The sequence below is a fragment of the Mytilus trossulus genome, chromosome 7 (genome assembly GCF_036588685.1).
Source record: "Mytilus trossulus isolate FHL-02 chromosome 7, PNRI_Mtr1.1.1.hap1, whole genome shotgun sequence".
Classification (NCBI taxonomy): Eukaryota; Metazoa; Mollusca; class Bivalvia; order Mytilida; family Mytilidae; genus Mytilus; species Mytilus trossulus.
Window position 1 is genome coordinate 84,487,446 of NC_086379.1, and position 18,756 is coordinate 84,506,201.

At 32.0% G+C, this 18,756-nt stretch overlaps 1 protein-coding gene across 3 annotated transcripts in view; it reads left to right on the forward strand.

Annotated features, from left to right (window-relative positions):
• The first annotated feature begins 899 nt into the window (after window positions 1-899).
• LOC134726038 (lysosomal alpha-glucosidase-like) overlaps window positions 900-18,756 on the forward strand; it is a 70,228-nt gene continuing 52,371 nt past the window's right edge. Inside the window, exons 1-8 of one of the 3 annotated variants that reach the window (XM_063590412.1) lie at window positions 900-1,021; window positions 4,232-4,873; window positions 5,277-5,428; window positions 6,478-6,646; window positions 7,286-7,382; window positions 11,613-11,851; window positions 12,400-12,528; window positions 16,334-16,441. In XM_063590412.1, coding sequence (XP_063446482.1) covers window positions 4,259-4,873; window positions 5,277-5,428; window positions 6,478-6,646; window positions 7,286-7,382; window positions 11,613-11,851; window positions 12,400-12,528; window positions 16,334-16,441 — 1,509 coding nt within the window. In that variant the 5' untranslated portion in view covers window positions 900-1,021; window positions 4,232-4,258. Of the gene's footprint in view, window positions 1,095-2,950; window positions 3,047-4,231; window positions 4,874-5,276; window positions 5,429-6,477; window positions 6,647-7,285; window positions 7,383-11,612; window positions 11,852-12,399; window positions 12,529-16,333; window positions 16,442-18,756 lie in introns of those variants that run through there. The other 2 variants (XM_063590409.1, XM_063590411.1) reach the window with 2 other exon arrangements.

An 18,756-nucleotide genomic window follows, 5' to 3' on the forward strand; every position in this document is an offset into this window, starting at 1 on the left:
TAAGATGTTAGCTTGTGCACTCTTGTACTGATAATTTTATAAAAGACAGACATTCTTCTGGTGAATATTAATACCACGTCAGTTTTGCGCTAACTGCATTTAATTTTAAAGTAAAAATGTCATTATATATAACCATGAGTGTTGTTCGTTTAAAACAAATTGCTTAACTATTTTACATGGAAGACTCAGGTGAAGGTTGGAAGACTCAGGTGAAGGTTGGAAGACTCAGGTGAAGGTTGGAAGACTCAGGTGAAGGTTGATATCATCAGGGACTTTCTTTGCTATAGACTCCATCATCAGGGACTTTCTTTGCTATAGACTCCATCATCAGGGACTTTCTTTGCTATAGACTCCATCATCAGGGACTTTCTTTGCTATAGACTTTATCATCAGGGACTTTCTATACTATAGACTTTATCATCAGGGACTTTCTATGCTATAGACTCCATCATCAGGGACTTTCTATGCTATAGACTCCATCATCAGGGACTTTCTATGCTATAGACTCCATCATCAGGGACTTTCTATACTATAGACTCCATCATCAGGGACTTTCTATACTATAGACTCCATCATCAGGGACTTTCTATGCTATAGACTCCCTGGTATCATTTGGCAAAGAAGTTTCAGAGAAGTAGATTTTATTATAAAGTTTACAACGACGTACGACAGGAAAACGTACAGGAATGACCGTCACCATGCTCCCACACTCTGCTTTAATAAGTTCAGCTGCATAGGAAATACACATAGATACATGTATTAAAGTCGTATGTTAGATTAAAATATAAAATGTAAAATTACTAAATGATGAGAATTTAATTGTAAATATAAAGAAGAAACCTTTCCCCGTTTCTCTCCTTCTCGACAGCTCTATGTGATTATCATTGTCCAAGTGTGTGATATCTGCATGCTCAGCAGTATTTATAAGTATATACGGTGTCCCCTGTCTCCTTACAAGCACGTGTGTAACACTGTATCTTATGAAAACACTTATCAGGATATTTTGTTAAAGTACATGGATGTAAGTATGTACGGATTATAACTGTTTTACATTAAATAACTTGTTCTATTGAGGAAGTCACACTATAAAAAGGGTAAGACACAAGTCATGTACATATTGACAATATTTTTATGTACATTTTATACATTTACCCGATATAACCTCTCAAGTTATTGTTTTTAACTATTTTCTAAAGACCTACTTTCGTTTTCGTTTCTATCTAAGATGCTACGAAAAGTTAACTGACAGAGACCAATAATATATAGAATTCCGAAATACCAAGGAAAGTAAGGATCTACGAACACTCATCTGATTATTTTGTCTCCTCTAATTATCATGCTGCACAGGGGAGGATCCAGAACTTTTTATAAGGGGGACCGCCGACTGACCTAGTCATGCTTCAGTTATTCCCTATATAATCAACCTAAGTTTGTCCAAAAAGCTAGGGCCGTAAGCTGTGTAATTATATGCATATGTTTCTTGGTGTGGTTCATAAGTATTTCTTAAATATATAAGACCGTTGGTTTTCCTGCTCGTCTTTAAATTGCATGAACTATTTCAAGTGACACTGGATGTTTAACAACCAACCATCAAGATTGGACCCTTTGCATCGGAATTAAACACATTTCTTTAAAACCAGTTGTTGGCATGACACGGGTTATATTCTTCTCATATAGTTATGATGGTATCTTTTTAAACCATAACGGAAGAGATTGTGCCTGATATTTATATGATGAAGCCATACTCTTTCAATCCGTTTAATTGAGATCTGGAGCTGGCGTGTAAATAACTGCTAGTGTTCTGTTGTTATTTATGTATTAATGTAATTTTGTTTATCCTCTTCTGACATTGGACTTGAACAGGATCTCTTTTTCATGTCCTGTTGGTTAGAACAGGATCCCTTTTCATGTCCTGCTGGTTAGAACAGGGTCGCTTTTTCGAATGTAGGACAGAAAGTCACAGGACAAAAAGTCACAGACAAAAAGTCACGGACAAAAAGTCACAGCACAAAAAGTCACAATTCAGTTTTTAGAGTATTTTTCTTTAAACAAGAAAAAAATAATTTTAAAAACAAAGTTTTTGTTTTTTACTTGAACTCCTATATATAAAGCAACTTTGTAATTAAAATTTATTCAATAAATATCAATGATGAACAAATAATTGTTCTGAAAACAAAATGTCAAAGTGACTTTGTACTTCAATGGCTTCATGGTGCCAAGAAATGTCCCCTTTGCATGATTAAAATTTGATAACTTTTCATTTAACAAAGCTTATGAACAATGTCCTACACTTAAAAATTAATAAATGTAATAAAAAGAAAATATTTCAAGATCTTTCTCTTATATATTCAAACAATTGTCAAAAAAAATAATTTTGACTTTTTGTCCTGTGACTTTTTGTCCTATCAAGTTTGTGACTTTATGTCCTGTGACTTTTTGTCCTGTGACTTTCTGTCCGTTTACCGCTTTTTCATGTCCTGCTGGTTAGAAAAGGGTCGCTTTTTCGTGCCCTGCTGGCCAGTGAGAAAAAGTTACCTTTTTAAACAAAGTATTTGTCTAGAACAGGATCGCTTATCTAAAAATAAAATTGATAATAGAAATCGAGAATTTTTCAAAGAGACAACAACCTAAACATAGAACAGACAACAGCAGCAGGTCACCAATATGTCTTCAATGCAGCGAGAAACTCGCGCACGAGGAGCGGCATCCCCCTTTTCTGGGGGCCTTAGAATGAAATAGTTAGCCCAGCTTAATATTCTCATGTTTAATGTCCAAGCCTGAACTGAATTACAGGTACAGATTTCGAGGAAAAACGTCTTGTTTAAAGGTGCTATTGCTATTAATTAACAGAAAAAAAATCAAACTTTGAGAGTTAGGACTTAATCGTGTTTTTTCACCGGCAAAGTGCGGAAATAATCCAGAACCCTACCGAAATAATATAACAATTACAATTTCATCCCAAAATATAACCTCCTGATTTTGGATTGTTTTTAGTTTTAGTCAAAAACTGATCTTTTCATCATGTAAAGTGTGTCACATCTTTTCTGTAAGTATGCACAAACACAAAAAGAGTGTAGATAAATGAAAAATACTGCACATGCAAATTCAATACACACTTTACATTATAGCATGCCATATCTTTATCAGCTGTTTTCATCAGGTCAATTTAAGGCCAAACAAAAAGTCTTGTGTTTTTCTAGAGTGTCCCAAGTCCAAATAATTATGACGTCTGGCAAGGCTATTTTCATTTTTTTTTGGGACGCCGTCCCAGAAAAAAAATAAAATAGCCGTCCCAGACGTCATAATTATTTGGACTAGAGTATCCCCTACCAGAGACGTATGAATATATAGTCTCTGCACCTACATATCCTTTTAAGGCCTACCAAAAAACGTTTCTGGCTCTGTTTCCCTGAAACTCTTCTTGAGAACACAAAGGTTCCTACCCTACAAGTAAAACGCATCAGGCCAAAGCACTTGAGACTTATAAAATTTAAAAAAAACTTGGCTCCCTTAATATGTTTGCAAAATTTTCTCCAAAATAAACACACTAAATACTCTTTAAGATACAGTAATATTTTAGAAATACCACAGGTACAAATGTATGGATTTTTTTTGAAAAAAAAGTTTGTTTCCAGTTTTTGGAGAAAAAAATAATTTGTTTTTGACCCTGAAAAAAATTAGTTTGTTTCACCCTCAGCTGCCACTGTATGTTATGCTAAAATTGAAAGAAAAAAAAATAGATTGTATTTGCCCAAAGGCAAACCTATTTTGTACGGAAAATCAGTAAGCAAACAATGTTTTTTTATCTGGCCTTATAATCTATTTATATCATTATGATTATAGATTATATCAAACTATATAAAATGCTATCTCATGGCTATTTGTCATTTCAAAGTGATATCAAGTTCTGCAGGTAGGAAGTCAATAACCTTTAGGGATTATATAAAAATATAATGTAATAAACTTCTATAATTTTCATGACAGTTTGTTCTAATTTTTATACGATAGCAAAATTTATTTTAACAATCCAAATTCAGACAGTATCAAGCTTGAATATTGTGTCCAAATTTGCCCCAACCAATCAGGGTTCAACCGCTGGGGTCGTATCAGGCTGCGCTCAGCAAAGCGTTTTATTATACATGTATTTCCTCATAATTAATCAGAAACAGTTACAAACAAACAAAAAGTGAACACATCATGAAAGAATAATATTTCTCTTTTTAACTTTCAGGTTTAAATAGAGTACACTTAACTTGGTATGGCTGACAGTTCAAGAATAACTATTACTGTCCTACTGAGTTTAATTGTCATAGTAACAGTTCTGCTCTGTTTTAATGCTGTACTGGTACCCTATGTAAAGGTCTTCTTCTATCCATGTAATAGCACCAGAGATTCCTCAGCCCAACAGGTATACAGAGTATCTGGTAACCAAGAACAGCATGGTGTATATGAAGCAGAGATAGTAGAAACTGTTTACATTGTCAATGACATTAAAATAGAAGAGAAAAAACAAAACAGAATCAATCAAAGACCTAAAAATAATCCACAGTGTACAAATATAAGGAATGAAGATAGATTTGATTGTGATCCTGAAGGGGCAATAACTCAGTCTAACTGTGAGAAGAGAGGGTGTTGCTGGAGACCAGTATTGAGACTGACAGTAAACCAGTCAGCAGGAATAGTTCCTCCATTGAATGTTCCATGGTGTTACTATCCATCTAATTATGAAGGTTACAAAGTTAATAAAATATACAACACAAAATTAGGATTAAACGCAGATCTGACAAGGACCACACCGTCACCTTACCCAGAAGCCATCAAAGATCTTACAGTCGAAATAAGATATGAAACACAATCAAGACTTAGAATTAAGGTAATTGAAGCAGATAATGAGTATCAACCAGTGTTTATGATCTAATGGAGCTACCATTTGATTTTTATAGGGGAAGGGGGGGCTAGGATGAAATTTGAAAAAGACAAGACAGGAGTTTGGAGTGAAAAAAAAAGGCAGGAAGAGCAACTTGGCTCAAAAAGGCAAGAAAACAATTTATGTAAAAAAAGGTCAGGATAAAGTAAAAAAAACAATGTAGGTCTGAATAGATTGTAGTTTAAATTTTATGTTATCAAAATATAACAGATATATTATAACTAGCTATAGAAAATAAGAGATATCAAGTTGATATCCATAGTCTTAAATAGTAAAAATCTACAGAATTAAACTGAACATTCTGAAAGTTTCAATAATAACCATTTCTTGAACTTATGTTTATTTGTAGATATATGACCCAGCTACTGTCAGATATGAGGTACCACTGAATACACCTGACGTATCACAAGCTGTCAATAATACACTGTATACAGTCAGTGTCAGTAAACCTACAGAAAGATTTAGTGTATCTGTTATCAGGAAAGATAACTCTGTAGCTTTGTAAGTCCTCCTTTATATCAAAGTTTTTGAATTTTACTGAATGATTTTTAGGATTTTGATAGTTAGGGGGAAATCTGTAGTTTTGTAACCCAACTTTTATGAACAAGTATGGATATTCAAACTTATAAATCAAAGACAAACTGACAAGTTACCATTGCAAATAAAACAAAAACCAAAAACAAGAAATGACAATCAACAGTTTACAAAACACAACATAGAAGCTAAAGACCAAGCAAAACAATTTTCATCAAAAACCAGTGGTGATCGCTATTCTCTATTTAAGAAATAATTCTTTCCTGCCATGCTCTATGCTCATTTTTACATGGGTAGGTATTATATTTGTTAATATTTTAATACAGAGCGTTAGCGAGGTATTAAATGTTTACAAATATAATGCCTAACCATGTTAAAATGAGCATAGAGCATGGCATGATAGAATTATTTCGATTCTAATAGGAATATTTTAAACTTTTGTACTTCGAAGCGGACCTATAGTAGACGCTCAAAATGTCGCCATTTTGATTTGATGAACACAAACCTTATAGAAAAATCAACAGTTTATCAATGAAAAAAGAACAGATTCATTTAAACTTACTTTTAGAATGTTTTTAATTAATTTCCTAGCGAGCAACACCAACAAAAATGTCCATTTTGATCTCTGGCGTTATTAAAAATTCACCTGACGTTGCAATTTCAATTGTGACGTCAATCACGTGCAGCCTATGTTCTATTCGAATTAGAGCATGGCTTTGTACACAAAGCTAAAGAAGAACATCATATTAGAATCAATGTCAAAAAACTTGCAGAAATACTCCCAATCTCCTCTGTAATCAGGAAAGATAACTCTGTTAGGGTAAATCTTAATTATTTAATTTTGTTGACAAACATCCAGTGTCATTAAACTTTCTCTAGTAAAATAAACTCCATTGTATTGTAAAAGTAAATAAACCTACACAACCTTTAAGAATTATCAAAATTCTGATCTTTCGACTATTAAAAATGGTCAAGACATAATATCTGATAAAACATGAAGTTGCTTACTATTTCAGAATAAATACAACTGGAGCATCACCTTTGACCTTCTGTAATCAGTTTATTGAGCTGTCCAGTTTTTTGCCATCAAGTTTTATTTATGGTTTAGGAGAACACCGTGGACCATTACTACACAATGTCAACTGGACCAGATATACTATGTGGAACAAAGACAACCCACCACATGTAAGATGTATGATTATTCTATCTTGTAAGACAATCCACTACATGTAAGATGTACGATTATCTTCTAACTTAAATTAATAAACTTGATGTTGGTTTAAGTTGTAGAATCTTCATCAAGAAATGTGCATTCATTATTATTCGTGGTATACCAACTTTGATTACGTGGGTTCAGGTGAGCCACAAAATTAAATTTTAACAAATGACAAATCTCTATAGGCTTGTAAACAAACTTCAGCAAAACCAGGAATTTAGATATCCATGAACATGTTAGTTTTCCTTCATCTTCAAAAATTGGTACCCAAGAAAATACATTTGATTTGATTTGAGTTTTTGTGTTTTAATGTCACTTTTAGGGACTGAATATTCACTATTGCCCATTACTACAGAGAGAAAAATCAACCAACTTATCTTATAAGTTTTGCATGTAGCTTTTTGAAGAAAAAAATCATCACAATGCTTAAATCTGGTTTAAAAACTGGACTAAAATTTGATTCCTGGAAAGGGTTGGTAATTATTTTGAAAATGTTTGCTTCATGTGTGGACTGCCCTGTTAACCTGAATACAATCAGACTCAATCTATTTTGTTTGGTGGAGAATATACAGTACTTAATTATCTATAAACATTATTGTAAATTTCAGGAGAAGGCAAATCTGTATGGATCCCATCCATTTTATCTAGTTATGGAGAATGACGGGAAAAGTCATGGTGTATTTTTACTGAACAGTAATGCCATGGGTAAATATTTATATATGTTATAAAAAGGGTAGTAGAAAAACCAAAAATACAACAGATCATATCAACCACAAAGACACAGCTCCTAAAAAAATAAAAGCACAAACATACAAAGACAAGATTGAACACTACAATGAATACACAGTTACGATAGCCAAACTTGGTGTAGACAAGGTGCAAAATGTGTTGGAGTTAAGGTGGTACCCAACACTTGCACTAAAATTAATTTGGCTCGTTTAATTTTCATAAAATTTTGTCAAAGTACTTACTTTGACCCTTTAACAAAAATAAAAAAAAAATAAAAATTTTAACCAACCATTTTGTCGGAAAAACTACACTGGTTATATAGCAGTTTGACAAACACCAATTTTGATCATTGAGATGCTTAATTTTCCTTTGACAACACAACGTAATTAAAACGTTTAACTGTTTTTACAGAGTTATCTCCCTGTAGTGTTAGGTACCACCTTAAATCAATTTTATGAGTACAAATCTCCACCTTCATCTTTATCTTCATCTTTTTTGACAAATTTGCTTAAACGACATTTACCAACAGGATACATATGTATTGATGATTTTTATAAATTGCACAGTGGCACCATTGAAGAAGACAAAGTGATATATATAGTGTACTTGTTCCTCAGAAACAAATTTCTACATGCACTTAATTATATACAAATTTTCAAGTAGAGAAACCAAGCTTATAGTGTTGTTCTTTATCTCAGATTCACACTTAGGCCTTCAACACAGAGTAGCGGCTCATGTCATCTGCAAGTTCAAATTGATTCCTTATTTTAGAGAAGTTCTATTCTATAAGTTACTACATTGTTGCCTGACGTATCAGATAATTCATCTTGATAATAAGAAGAACAAGCCTGCCACATTCTGTATGTTCCTAAGCAAGAAGCTTGAAATTCAAGAGTTGTCATGTGTTGCTGTGAATCTTTTTTTTTTATCTTGTTTTGCACATACATCAAGCCATTAGTTTTCTAGTTTGAATCATTATACAATTGTCAATTCAGGACTTTTTACAGCTTACTATGCTGTATAGGTTTTGCTCATTATTGAATGCTATAAGGTGACCTATAGATGTTAACAATAATGTCATTTGATCACTGGTTGGCAATCATACCACATTTTCTTGTTTTCTGGAGTCAATGGAAAAAAACTGAAATAATAATGATATTTTGTTTCACTGAAAATACATGTAACTATTGCATGTAAGAGAAAAACTCTTTTATGAGCACTTACACTCTCTCTAGGTTTGGACAATGGTGTAACAACACATCATCAGAACAACCTGAAAAAATCATTTGGAAATGGCTTAACTCATCTACCGTTTGATATAAAATAACAACAAGAAAAAGCAATTCTCTTAAATGTAATTTTCCAAGGTTGTTGTCAATCAAATAAACATACTAACTTACAATACAGTATGGGGTTTTCTCAATGTTGAAGGGTGTACAGTTTCCTCTAATTAATTATATCCATTTTATTTGAGCTCATAGGCAATCATAACAATTATATGGAATCTGTTCTTTATTAAAACATTTCAAGTTTGTTGTTTCATGTGAATTTAAGTTATGAAGTAAGCAAGCTTTGAGTGAAATAATACAGAAATGAAGTACTAAAAATACTATTTATTATAAAAAAACAAACATATACATATTTACAACATTGAAACTGCAGGGGAAAAATAAATGTATGAAATTAGATAAAGGCATTCATAATTGTTCACCCAGAAAAGTTCAATTTGTTATTAATCTCCTTAATAAGTTTACATATTTCGTTCAGTTCTGTACATTTTTTTTGGAATTCATCAAGTCAAAAAACTTCAAGGTGTTGGGTCTATTTAGTCTATAATGAAATGCCATACATTGTTTTCTACAGTTATCAAAAGCTGAACAATTGTAAATGTAATGGTATTCTTCACCAATGGCATCTAAATCACACAAAACACACTTTCTGTTTTCTCTTTCTATGTTTTGACATCTTTTAGTTTCTATTGGAAATTTCATAGTAGTTGTAGTCCGAAGTCTAAAGATGTAAGTAAAATTGCTTAAAAAGGTCCAATTTCTGCTGTTAGGAGAACAATTCTAATTTCGAATTATAAATAAAAAAATTATCTCATCTTAAGAAAAGATTGAAACACACACATTAGTAAAGAAAACTATCTAAAATGTCTTCTTGTAGAAAACATCATGCTTCTAGGTAAGCTCTTACTAAATTTTACAACCTTATAGAAATACAAACAATAATATACTTCAAGAATTGAAAATTTACATCAAGTATGATATGGTAACTACAATGTGATAGATAAATTATGACAAAGTTAACATAGAAGTCATTGTTGACAAGAGCCCAAGAAACTACCAAAACAATCATTTATCAAAAATGAATTATACAGATATATTTTTATTTATAACATGGTAATTTGGGACCTTCTCAATTGCATTTTATTTTATTTTTTGGTAAAAACAATCCTTTATTATTTTTCATTCCATATATATGCAAAGAGATTTGCAATTGTAGTCGCAAGTTTAGGTACCAATCTGAAAGGAGTAGGTCCGGTAAGACCCCTTTTTGGCCCCAAAATATAACAGTTTTACAAAATTGCTAAAATGTAAACTTTTAGTTATTTATTGGACAGTTGAATGCTTCTGCCACATAAATATGGGCTGTTTTTGACAATACAATGCACATATATCGGGTTGTAGCGCCATTAAGTCATGCTAAATTACTGAAATCTTCAAAATTCCAGCAGTTTAGACGGTTTCTTTGTAAAACAAAAGTGGCCCCATTCGTGTTCATCCTTAAGATTGAAATGTAAGTTGTATTTTATAATAAAACATAACATATATAAAGGTTGTGGATGAACACGGATGTGGCCACTTTCATTTTTAACAAAAACCATCTGTAAAGTGACATTTTTCAGCATATTTGGTAGATTTTTCATATTTGAGCTGGAATTGGATCATTTTTAATGCGTAAATCAGTTAAAATCTTTCACTTAAACTAATTGAATCAAGTGAAATAGACACATAAGTGTTTAAAAAGTGGTCAAAATCTTTGGTCAGATGAAACTGAAATTTGAGGCCAAAATGAGTCCTTACCGGACCTACTCCTTTGAAAAATATCCAATGTTTTGGCCGTCTTTAACTTTAGAGTTCCCAAACCATATAGAGGTATACTAAACTATCTTTAACTCCAAATTAAACCTTACCCTAACCCATACCTAATCCTAACAATAGTTCAAACCCTAAAACATAACCCTAACCTAGAACATCACCTAACCATAACCATGACTGAACCCTAACTCTAAAGTATAGGGACCCTTAAAGTAAAAGAAGGCCACTCTTTTAAATACTGACAGCAAGATATATCTAATTGCAAACCGTGCATAAAAATAAAATTTGACTCATCTAAAAAAACAAAAACAAGCTGAAACACATGTATAAGTAAAACTATCAAAAATATTTGTTTATAGTAGAGACATCATGTGAGCATAAACAGTTACTATATTTTACAACCTTATAAATTATAAACAATATAATATAACAAAATGAAATTTAACAACATTTTACAACAATTCTTATATGGTAACTCTATTGTAATAGATGAAATTCAAGGATGGTATCAACAGCTCAGTAGAACGTCCTGCTGGACTGACATGATTTAACATACCTTATATACATTTTTCATTAATAATTTACAAATTAGACCTTATTAGTCACTTCGAAATATTGAAAGTTATGGGCAAATAGTTTATCTTATAAAATTGAGAATGGAAATGGGGAATGTGTCAAAGAGACAACAACCCGACAATAGATAAGACAACAGCAGAAGGTCACCAACAGGTCTTCAATGCAGTGAGAAATTTCAGCACCCAGAGGCATTCTCCAGATTGCCCCTAAACAAATATATATTTTCAGTGATAATGAACCAATATGTTGGTTTCTTTTGAATATTTAATAATAAGTTTTTATTATTTATTTTCAGATGTGATATTACAACCGGCCCCAGCTATAACATGGAGAACTATAGGAGGAATAATAAGTTATTATTATTTATTTTCAGATGTGATATTACAACCTGCTCCAGCTATAACATGGAGAACTATAGGAGGAATTATAAGTTATTATTATTTATTTTCAGATGTGATATTGCAACCGTCCCCAGCTATAACATGGAGAACTATAGGAGGAATAATAAGTTATTATTATGTATTTTCAGATGTGATATTACAACCAGCCCCAGCTATAACATGGAGAACTATAGGAGGAATTATAGATCTGTATGTCTTCATGGGACCTACTCCTGGGGAGGTCATACAGCAATACACAGAGGTCATAGGTCATTCATTTATGCCACCGTATTGGAGTTTAGGATTTCATCTGTGTAGGTGGGGCTACAAAACAGCCAATGAGACACTTGCTGTAGTAGAAAAAAACAGACAGGCTGGTATACCTCAGGTAATTATGAATGCTTCTATAGCAAGATCAAAGGTCATTGAATTATATACTAGTAAATATGAGCAACATCCTATTTTTATTCCTTATCATCCCTAATGTTTTGGGTAAAATACTAAATATACTTTCCATCTTGAAACCAGTTTCATTTATCACAATGATTACAAGATGATATTGGTAAAATGTCAATGTGACAGCAACGTAGCAAAATAATATAGCCATAAAACACATTCACTGATCAGCAAATTTTACTTCAGATATATGATAAAGTGAAGTTTGATTTTAATTTGAATGACAATATTTCTAATAGTTATTACAACATTTTACCTATATAGATACAAATATACATAAATATTATAAATAAACTATTCAGATATATAAAAGAATTATTCACTTTAGCTGCATCAACAATTTTCAATGATTTGGTATATACAGATGATCTAAAAAAAATAAATGTTCAACTAAGTATCAATTTTCAAGCTTGTATGTAATCTGTGATAAAACCACATTAAATCCATCAAAAAATTAATTTGACTTGATTTATTTTTCAGGATGTCCAGTGGAATGATATAGACTATATGGACAGCAAGAAAGATTTCACATATTCTACAGAATTTGGTGATATGCCTGCAATGGTCAACACTTTACATAACAAAGGAATGCATTATATAATGATTATGGTAGGTAAAGAATTTGGTGATATGCCTGCAATGGTTAACACTTTACATAACAAAGGAATGCATTATATAATGATTATGGTAGGTAAAGAATTTGGTGATATGCCTGCAATGGTCAACACTTTACATAACAAAGGAATGCATTAAATAATGATTATGGTAGGTAAAGAATTTGGTGATATGCCTGCAATGGTCAACACTTTACATAACAAAGGAATGCATTATATAATGATTATGGTACGTAAAGAATTTGGTGATATGCCTGCAATGGTCAACACTTTACATAACAAAGGAATGCATTATATAATGATTATGGTAGGTAAAGAATTTGGTGATATGCCTGCAATGGTTAACACTTTACATAACAAAGGAATGCATTATATAATGATTATGGTAGGTAAAGAATTTGGTGATATGCCTGCAATGGTCAACACTTTACATAACAAAGGAATGCATTATATAATGATTATGGTAGGTAAAGAATTTAGTGATATGCCTGCAATGGTCAACACTTTACATAACAAAGGAATGCATTATATAATGATTATGGTAGGTAAAGAATTTGGTGATATGCCTGCAATGGTCAACACTTTACATAACAAAGGAATGCATTATATAATGATTATGGTAGGTAAAGAATTTGGTGATATGCCTGCAATGGTCAACACTTTACATAACAAAGGAATGCATTATATAATGATTATGGTAGGTAAAGAATTTGGTGATATGCCTGCAATGGTTTACACTTTACATAACAAAGGAATGCATTATATAATGATTATGGTAGGTAAAGAATTTGGTGATATGCCTGCAATGGTTAACACTTTACATAACAAAGGAATGCATTATATAATGATTATGGTAGGTAAAGAATTTAGTGATATGCCTGCAATGGTCAACACTTTACATAACAAAGGAATGCATTATATAATGATTATGGTAGGTAAAGAATTTGGTGATATGCCTGCAATGGTCAACACTTTACATAACAAAGGAATGCATTAAATAATGATTATGGTAGGTAAAGAATTTGGTGATATGCCTGCAATGGTCAACACTTTACATAACAAAGGAATGCATTATATAATGATTATGGTACGTAAAGAATTTAGTGATATGCCTGCAATGGTCAACACTTTACATAACAAAGGAATGCATTATATAATGATTATGGTACGTAAAGAATTTAGTGATATGCCTGCAATGGTCAACACTTTACATAACAAAGGAATGCATTATATAATGATTATGGTAGGTAAAGAATTTGGTGATATGCCTGCAATGGTTAACACTTTACATAACAAAGGAATGCATTATATAATGATTATGGTAGGTAAAGAATTTGGTGATATGCCTGCAATGGTTAACACTTTACATAACAAAGGAATGCATTATATAATGATTATGGTAGGTAAAGAATTTAGTGATATGCCTGCAATGGTCAACACTTTACATAACAAAGGAATGCATTATATAATGATTATGGTAGGTAAAGAATTTGGTGATATGCCTGCAATGGTCAATACTTTACATAACAAAGGAATGCATTATATAATGATTATGGTAGGTAAAGAATTTAGTGATATGCCTGCAATGGTCAATACTTTACATAACAAAGGAATGCATTATATAATGATTATGGTACGTAAAGAATTTAGTGATATGCCTGCAATGGTCAACACTTTACATAACAAAGGAATGCATTATATAATGATTATGGTAGGTAAAGAATTTGGTGATATGCCTGCAATGGTCAATACTTTGCACACAAAAAAAGAGATGAATTATATCATTAATGTTGTAGGAAGAGGAAATAACTTCTCAATTGTTTTCTAGAATAGCAAATATCTTTGAAAGCATATAGTTCCCATCCTATATTTTTTCTACCAATGTAGTCCCTTGTGTAGACATTGTTGCACTTGCAATAAGTTCCCTGTGAATTATGGACCATTTGACTTAGGAATAAAGATGGACATATTTATCTTTGTAGGATCCAGGTATAAGTAATAAGTCCAATGGGAATTATGGACCATTTGACTTAGGAATACAGATGTACATATTTATCTTTGTAGGGTCCAGGTATTAGTATTCAGTCCCCAGGGAATTATGAACCATATGACGTAAGGTGGTATGGGAGTCTAAAATAAAAATGATAGAATTTGTTCATACTTTGCCAAAACGTAGTATCTATTGATATATGTTGAAAAATATAATAAAAATGATAGGTCATCGTGCATTTTCTCAAGCTACAGGATGTGACAAAATGACACATTTTGTATGGATTATACAGGAAAAAACACCATTTTGTGATTAGAAACTAAACAAAATGATAGAATAGTTTAAGGAAAAGATAGCTTTCAGACAATGCTTTGAGAATATCAAAAGGAAAGATAGGGTCACCGTACGTTTTTTCCGGCTAAAATACAAAATAGGAAAATTTCATGTAGAATCCTTCAGAAAATGCACTGTTTTAGAGTTACCTCCCCTTGAAATGCCAATTTAAAAAAAATAAAAATAATCAAAACTAATCAACATTTGGTAAAATATTAATATTTGTAAGTTATATTCTTATAAATTGGTTCTTTTAAAAGAAAATTCACATTAAATATCTGCATTCCTGCATCACATTTTGCTTACTTGATAGAAAATATGGACCTTTGGTTCTCTGTTTTTTACAATCCAAGATGGAGGAAGACACACATACCACCTTAAGAATAAAGATGGACATATTTATCTTTGTAGGATCCAGGTATAAGTAATCAGTCCCCTGGGAATTATGGACCATTTGACCTAGGAATAAAGATGGACATATTTATCTTTGTAGGATCCAGGTATCAGTAATAAGTCCCCTTGGAATTATGGACCATTCGACTTAGAAATAAAGATGGACATATTTATTTTTGTAGGATCCAGGTATTAGTAATAAGTCCCCTGGGAATTATGGACCATTTGACTTAGGAATAAAGATGGACATATTAATCTTTGTAGGATCCAGGTATAAGTAAGCAGTCCCCTGTGAATTATGGACCATATGACTTAGGAATAAAGATGGACATATTTATCTTTGTAGGATCCAGGTATCAGTAATAAGTCCCCTGGGAATTATGGACCGTTTGACTTAGGAATAAAGATGGACATATTTATCTTTGTAGGATCCAGGTATTAGTAATAAGTCCCCTGGGAATTATGGACCATATGACTTAGGAATAAAGATGGACATATTAATCTTTGTAGGATCCAGGTATAAGTAAGCAGTCCCCTGTGAATTATGGACCATATGACTTAGGAATAAAGATGGACATATTTATCTTTGTAGGATCCAGGTATCAGTAATAAGTCCCCTGGGAATTATGGACCGTTTGACTTAGGAATAAAGATGGACATATTTATCTTTGTAGGATCCAGGTATAAGTAAAAATGCCCTTGGGAATTATGGACAATTTGACTTAGGAATAAAGATGGACATATTTATCTTTGTAGGATCCAGGTATCAGTAATCAGTCCCCTGGGAATTATGGACCATTTGACTTAGGAATAAAGATGGACATATTTATCTTTGTAGGATCCAGGTATAAGTAAAAATTCCCTTGGGAATTATGGACAATTTGACTTAGGAATAAAGATGGACATATTTATCTTTGTAGGATCCAGGTATAAGTAATCAGTCCTTAGGGAATTATGGACCATTTGACTTAGGAATAAAGATTGACATATTTATCTTTGTAGGATTCAGGTATTAGTAATAAGTCCCCTGAGAATTTTGGACCATTTGACTTAGGAATAAAGATGGACATATTTATCTTTGTAGGATCCAGGTATAAGTAATAAGTCCCCTGGGAATTATGGACCATTTGACTTAGGAATAAAGATGGACATATTTATCAAGGATAGTCAAGGAAAACCACTTATAGGAAAGGTAGGTTTGTTTGTCAACATTATGGATAACTTAAATAGTAGAAGATTCTACAGTGTTGCACTTTTTAAAGATTTATATCCTTACTGTCATGAATCAAACTTCATATAAACACAAAAAACATCCCTCATTGATAGTTTAACAATACCTGCAGATATATATGATACATGAATGTTTCTGAAGATTTTTTTCCAAATTTATGGATTAACTCAATTTTACTGAAGAAAATTTCAATAATTACCAATGTTATTTTTTTCATCTTTTAAATTAGAAATTCTCATGACAGTCTTAATTTCAAAATTATAAGGAGGACACTTTTCTTGGTGGTGATATACTATCAGCATCCCTTTTCACGTAGACATGAAATCTATCTGTTATTTATACTAAATGATAGACATGTGGATTCATTATTATTTATTGAATACCAATTTTGGTAGGTTTTGCAGGTACAGGTTAACGGTGAATTCAAATGCTCAAGGAGTTACAAATTGTCTAAGGCTTTTTATGCATAGATTGGCAAAACCATGAAATCAAATATCTACAAAAAAGTTTTCCTCAATCCACAAAAATTGATACCCAAGAAAACAAATGAATCCGCAGTATCATGATTATCTATATATATATTTTTTTAAATTCTTTCACAAGGCAATATTTTCACTGTCGAGGATATTTGAAACAAAAATTAAATGACAGTCACACAACAACACAGTACAGACATACATTAAAGCACTTGACCTCTCACATTCAAACTTCACACTAAATATCACCATTTAGGAATATACTAGTAAGGATATTTGATGTGAACATTGATTAGACAGTAATACAACAATACAATAAAAGCATATTGCCTACATTTTCTTCACACCATATGTAGATATAGGAGGATGTGGTGTGAGTGCCAATGAGACAACTCTCCATCCAAATAACAATTTATAAAAGTTAACCATTAAAGGTTAAAGTACGGCCTTCAACACTGAGCCTTGGCTCACACCAAACAACAAGCTATAAAGGGCCCCAAAATAACTAGTGTAAAACCATTCAAACGGGAAAACCAACAGTCTTGTCTATATAAAATATGAGAAACGAAAAACATGTATACATTACATAAACTAACGACATCTACTGTACATCAGATTCACTACTACAGAATAAAATAGACAGTAGCCCAACAACACAATAAACCTTTATACACTTCTCTATATTTTCTCTTTAATTACTTTGAACTTCTCAACACACATCATCAATTAGGAATATAAGGCTATGTGATATTAACATCGACTTAATAGACAGTTACCCAACAACACAATAAAAACATACATCTATACACTTGTCTTCTTTTTTTCTCACATTCATTCGTCACTCAAAATATTACCACTTAGGAATATAAGGATATGTGACTTGAACATTAATTATACAGTAACCAAACAACACTATATAAAACATACATCTATACACTCGTCTACATAACTTCTCACATTTAATTTACACACTTTTGAATATCACCATTATTTATAATAAGGTTTGACATTTTCACAGAAAACCAAAATCTATTAGATTCCCAAATGTGTATGTTATCCAGAAGATAAGTTAAATTTTGCCATGTATGTACCAGTTTTATCAGAAATAAAACCTGAAGACTCATTATGTTTAAAACAAATACACCTTGGATTCAGTCCATCCTCTTTACTAATCAGTACTTTACTATTCTGTCCATCTTTTGATATCACTAGTATACTATCAGATTGATAGTCTGCTACAATGATGTTACCATAAGTATCTGTACAAAGTCCCCTTGGTCCCTCTAAATCCTGTGTATATTGCCAGATCTGTTTACCTGATCCATCATAACAGTATACTGCTTTACCATTATCGTCACTATAGATTACTCTGTCATTACAGTAAACAAGCTGATACAGGTATGTTTGACTCTCAACTTGTATTGACTTCAGTGTATTTCCTTCCAAGTCTATAATACGGATTTCATCATTTCTCAAACCTACAGCCAGAGAATTATTGGAGAATGATAACCCAAAGCATGGTTTGTCTAAGGTGATAACTTTGGTAACTGTTTCATTCTCCATATTGAAGATCTTAATGACTTTCTCAATAGGATAAGTTATGGCTATAGTGTTCTGATTGATCTGTGTAACACTCCAGGCTCCATAAGGTATAGGTAACTGTTTCTGTAGTTTACCATCAGAAGTAAGTAGGTAAACTTTACTCCTATCTTCCACTACTATAACTCTTCCATCCATCAGACAAATCATGTCACTAATAATCTTTTTTATGTTGATCTCTATCTTTGTCTCTATATTCAT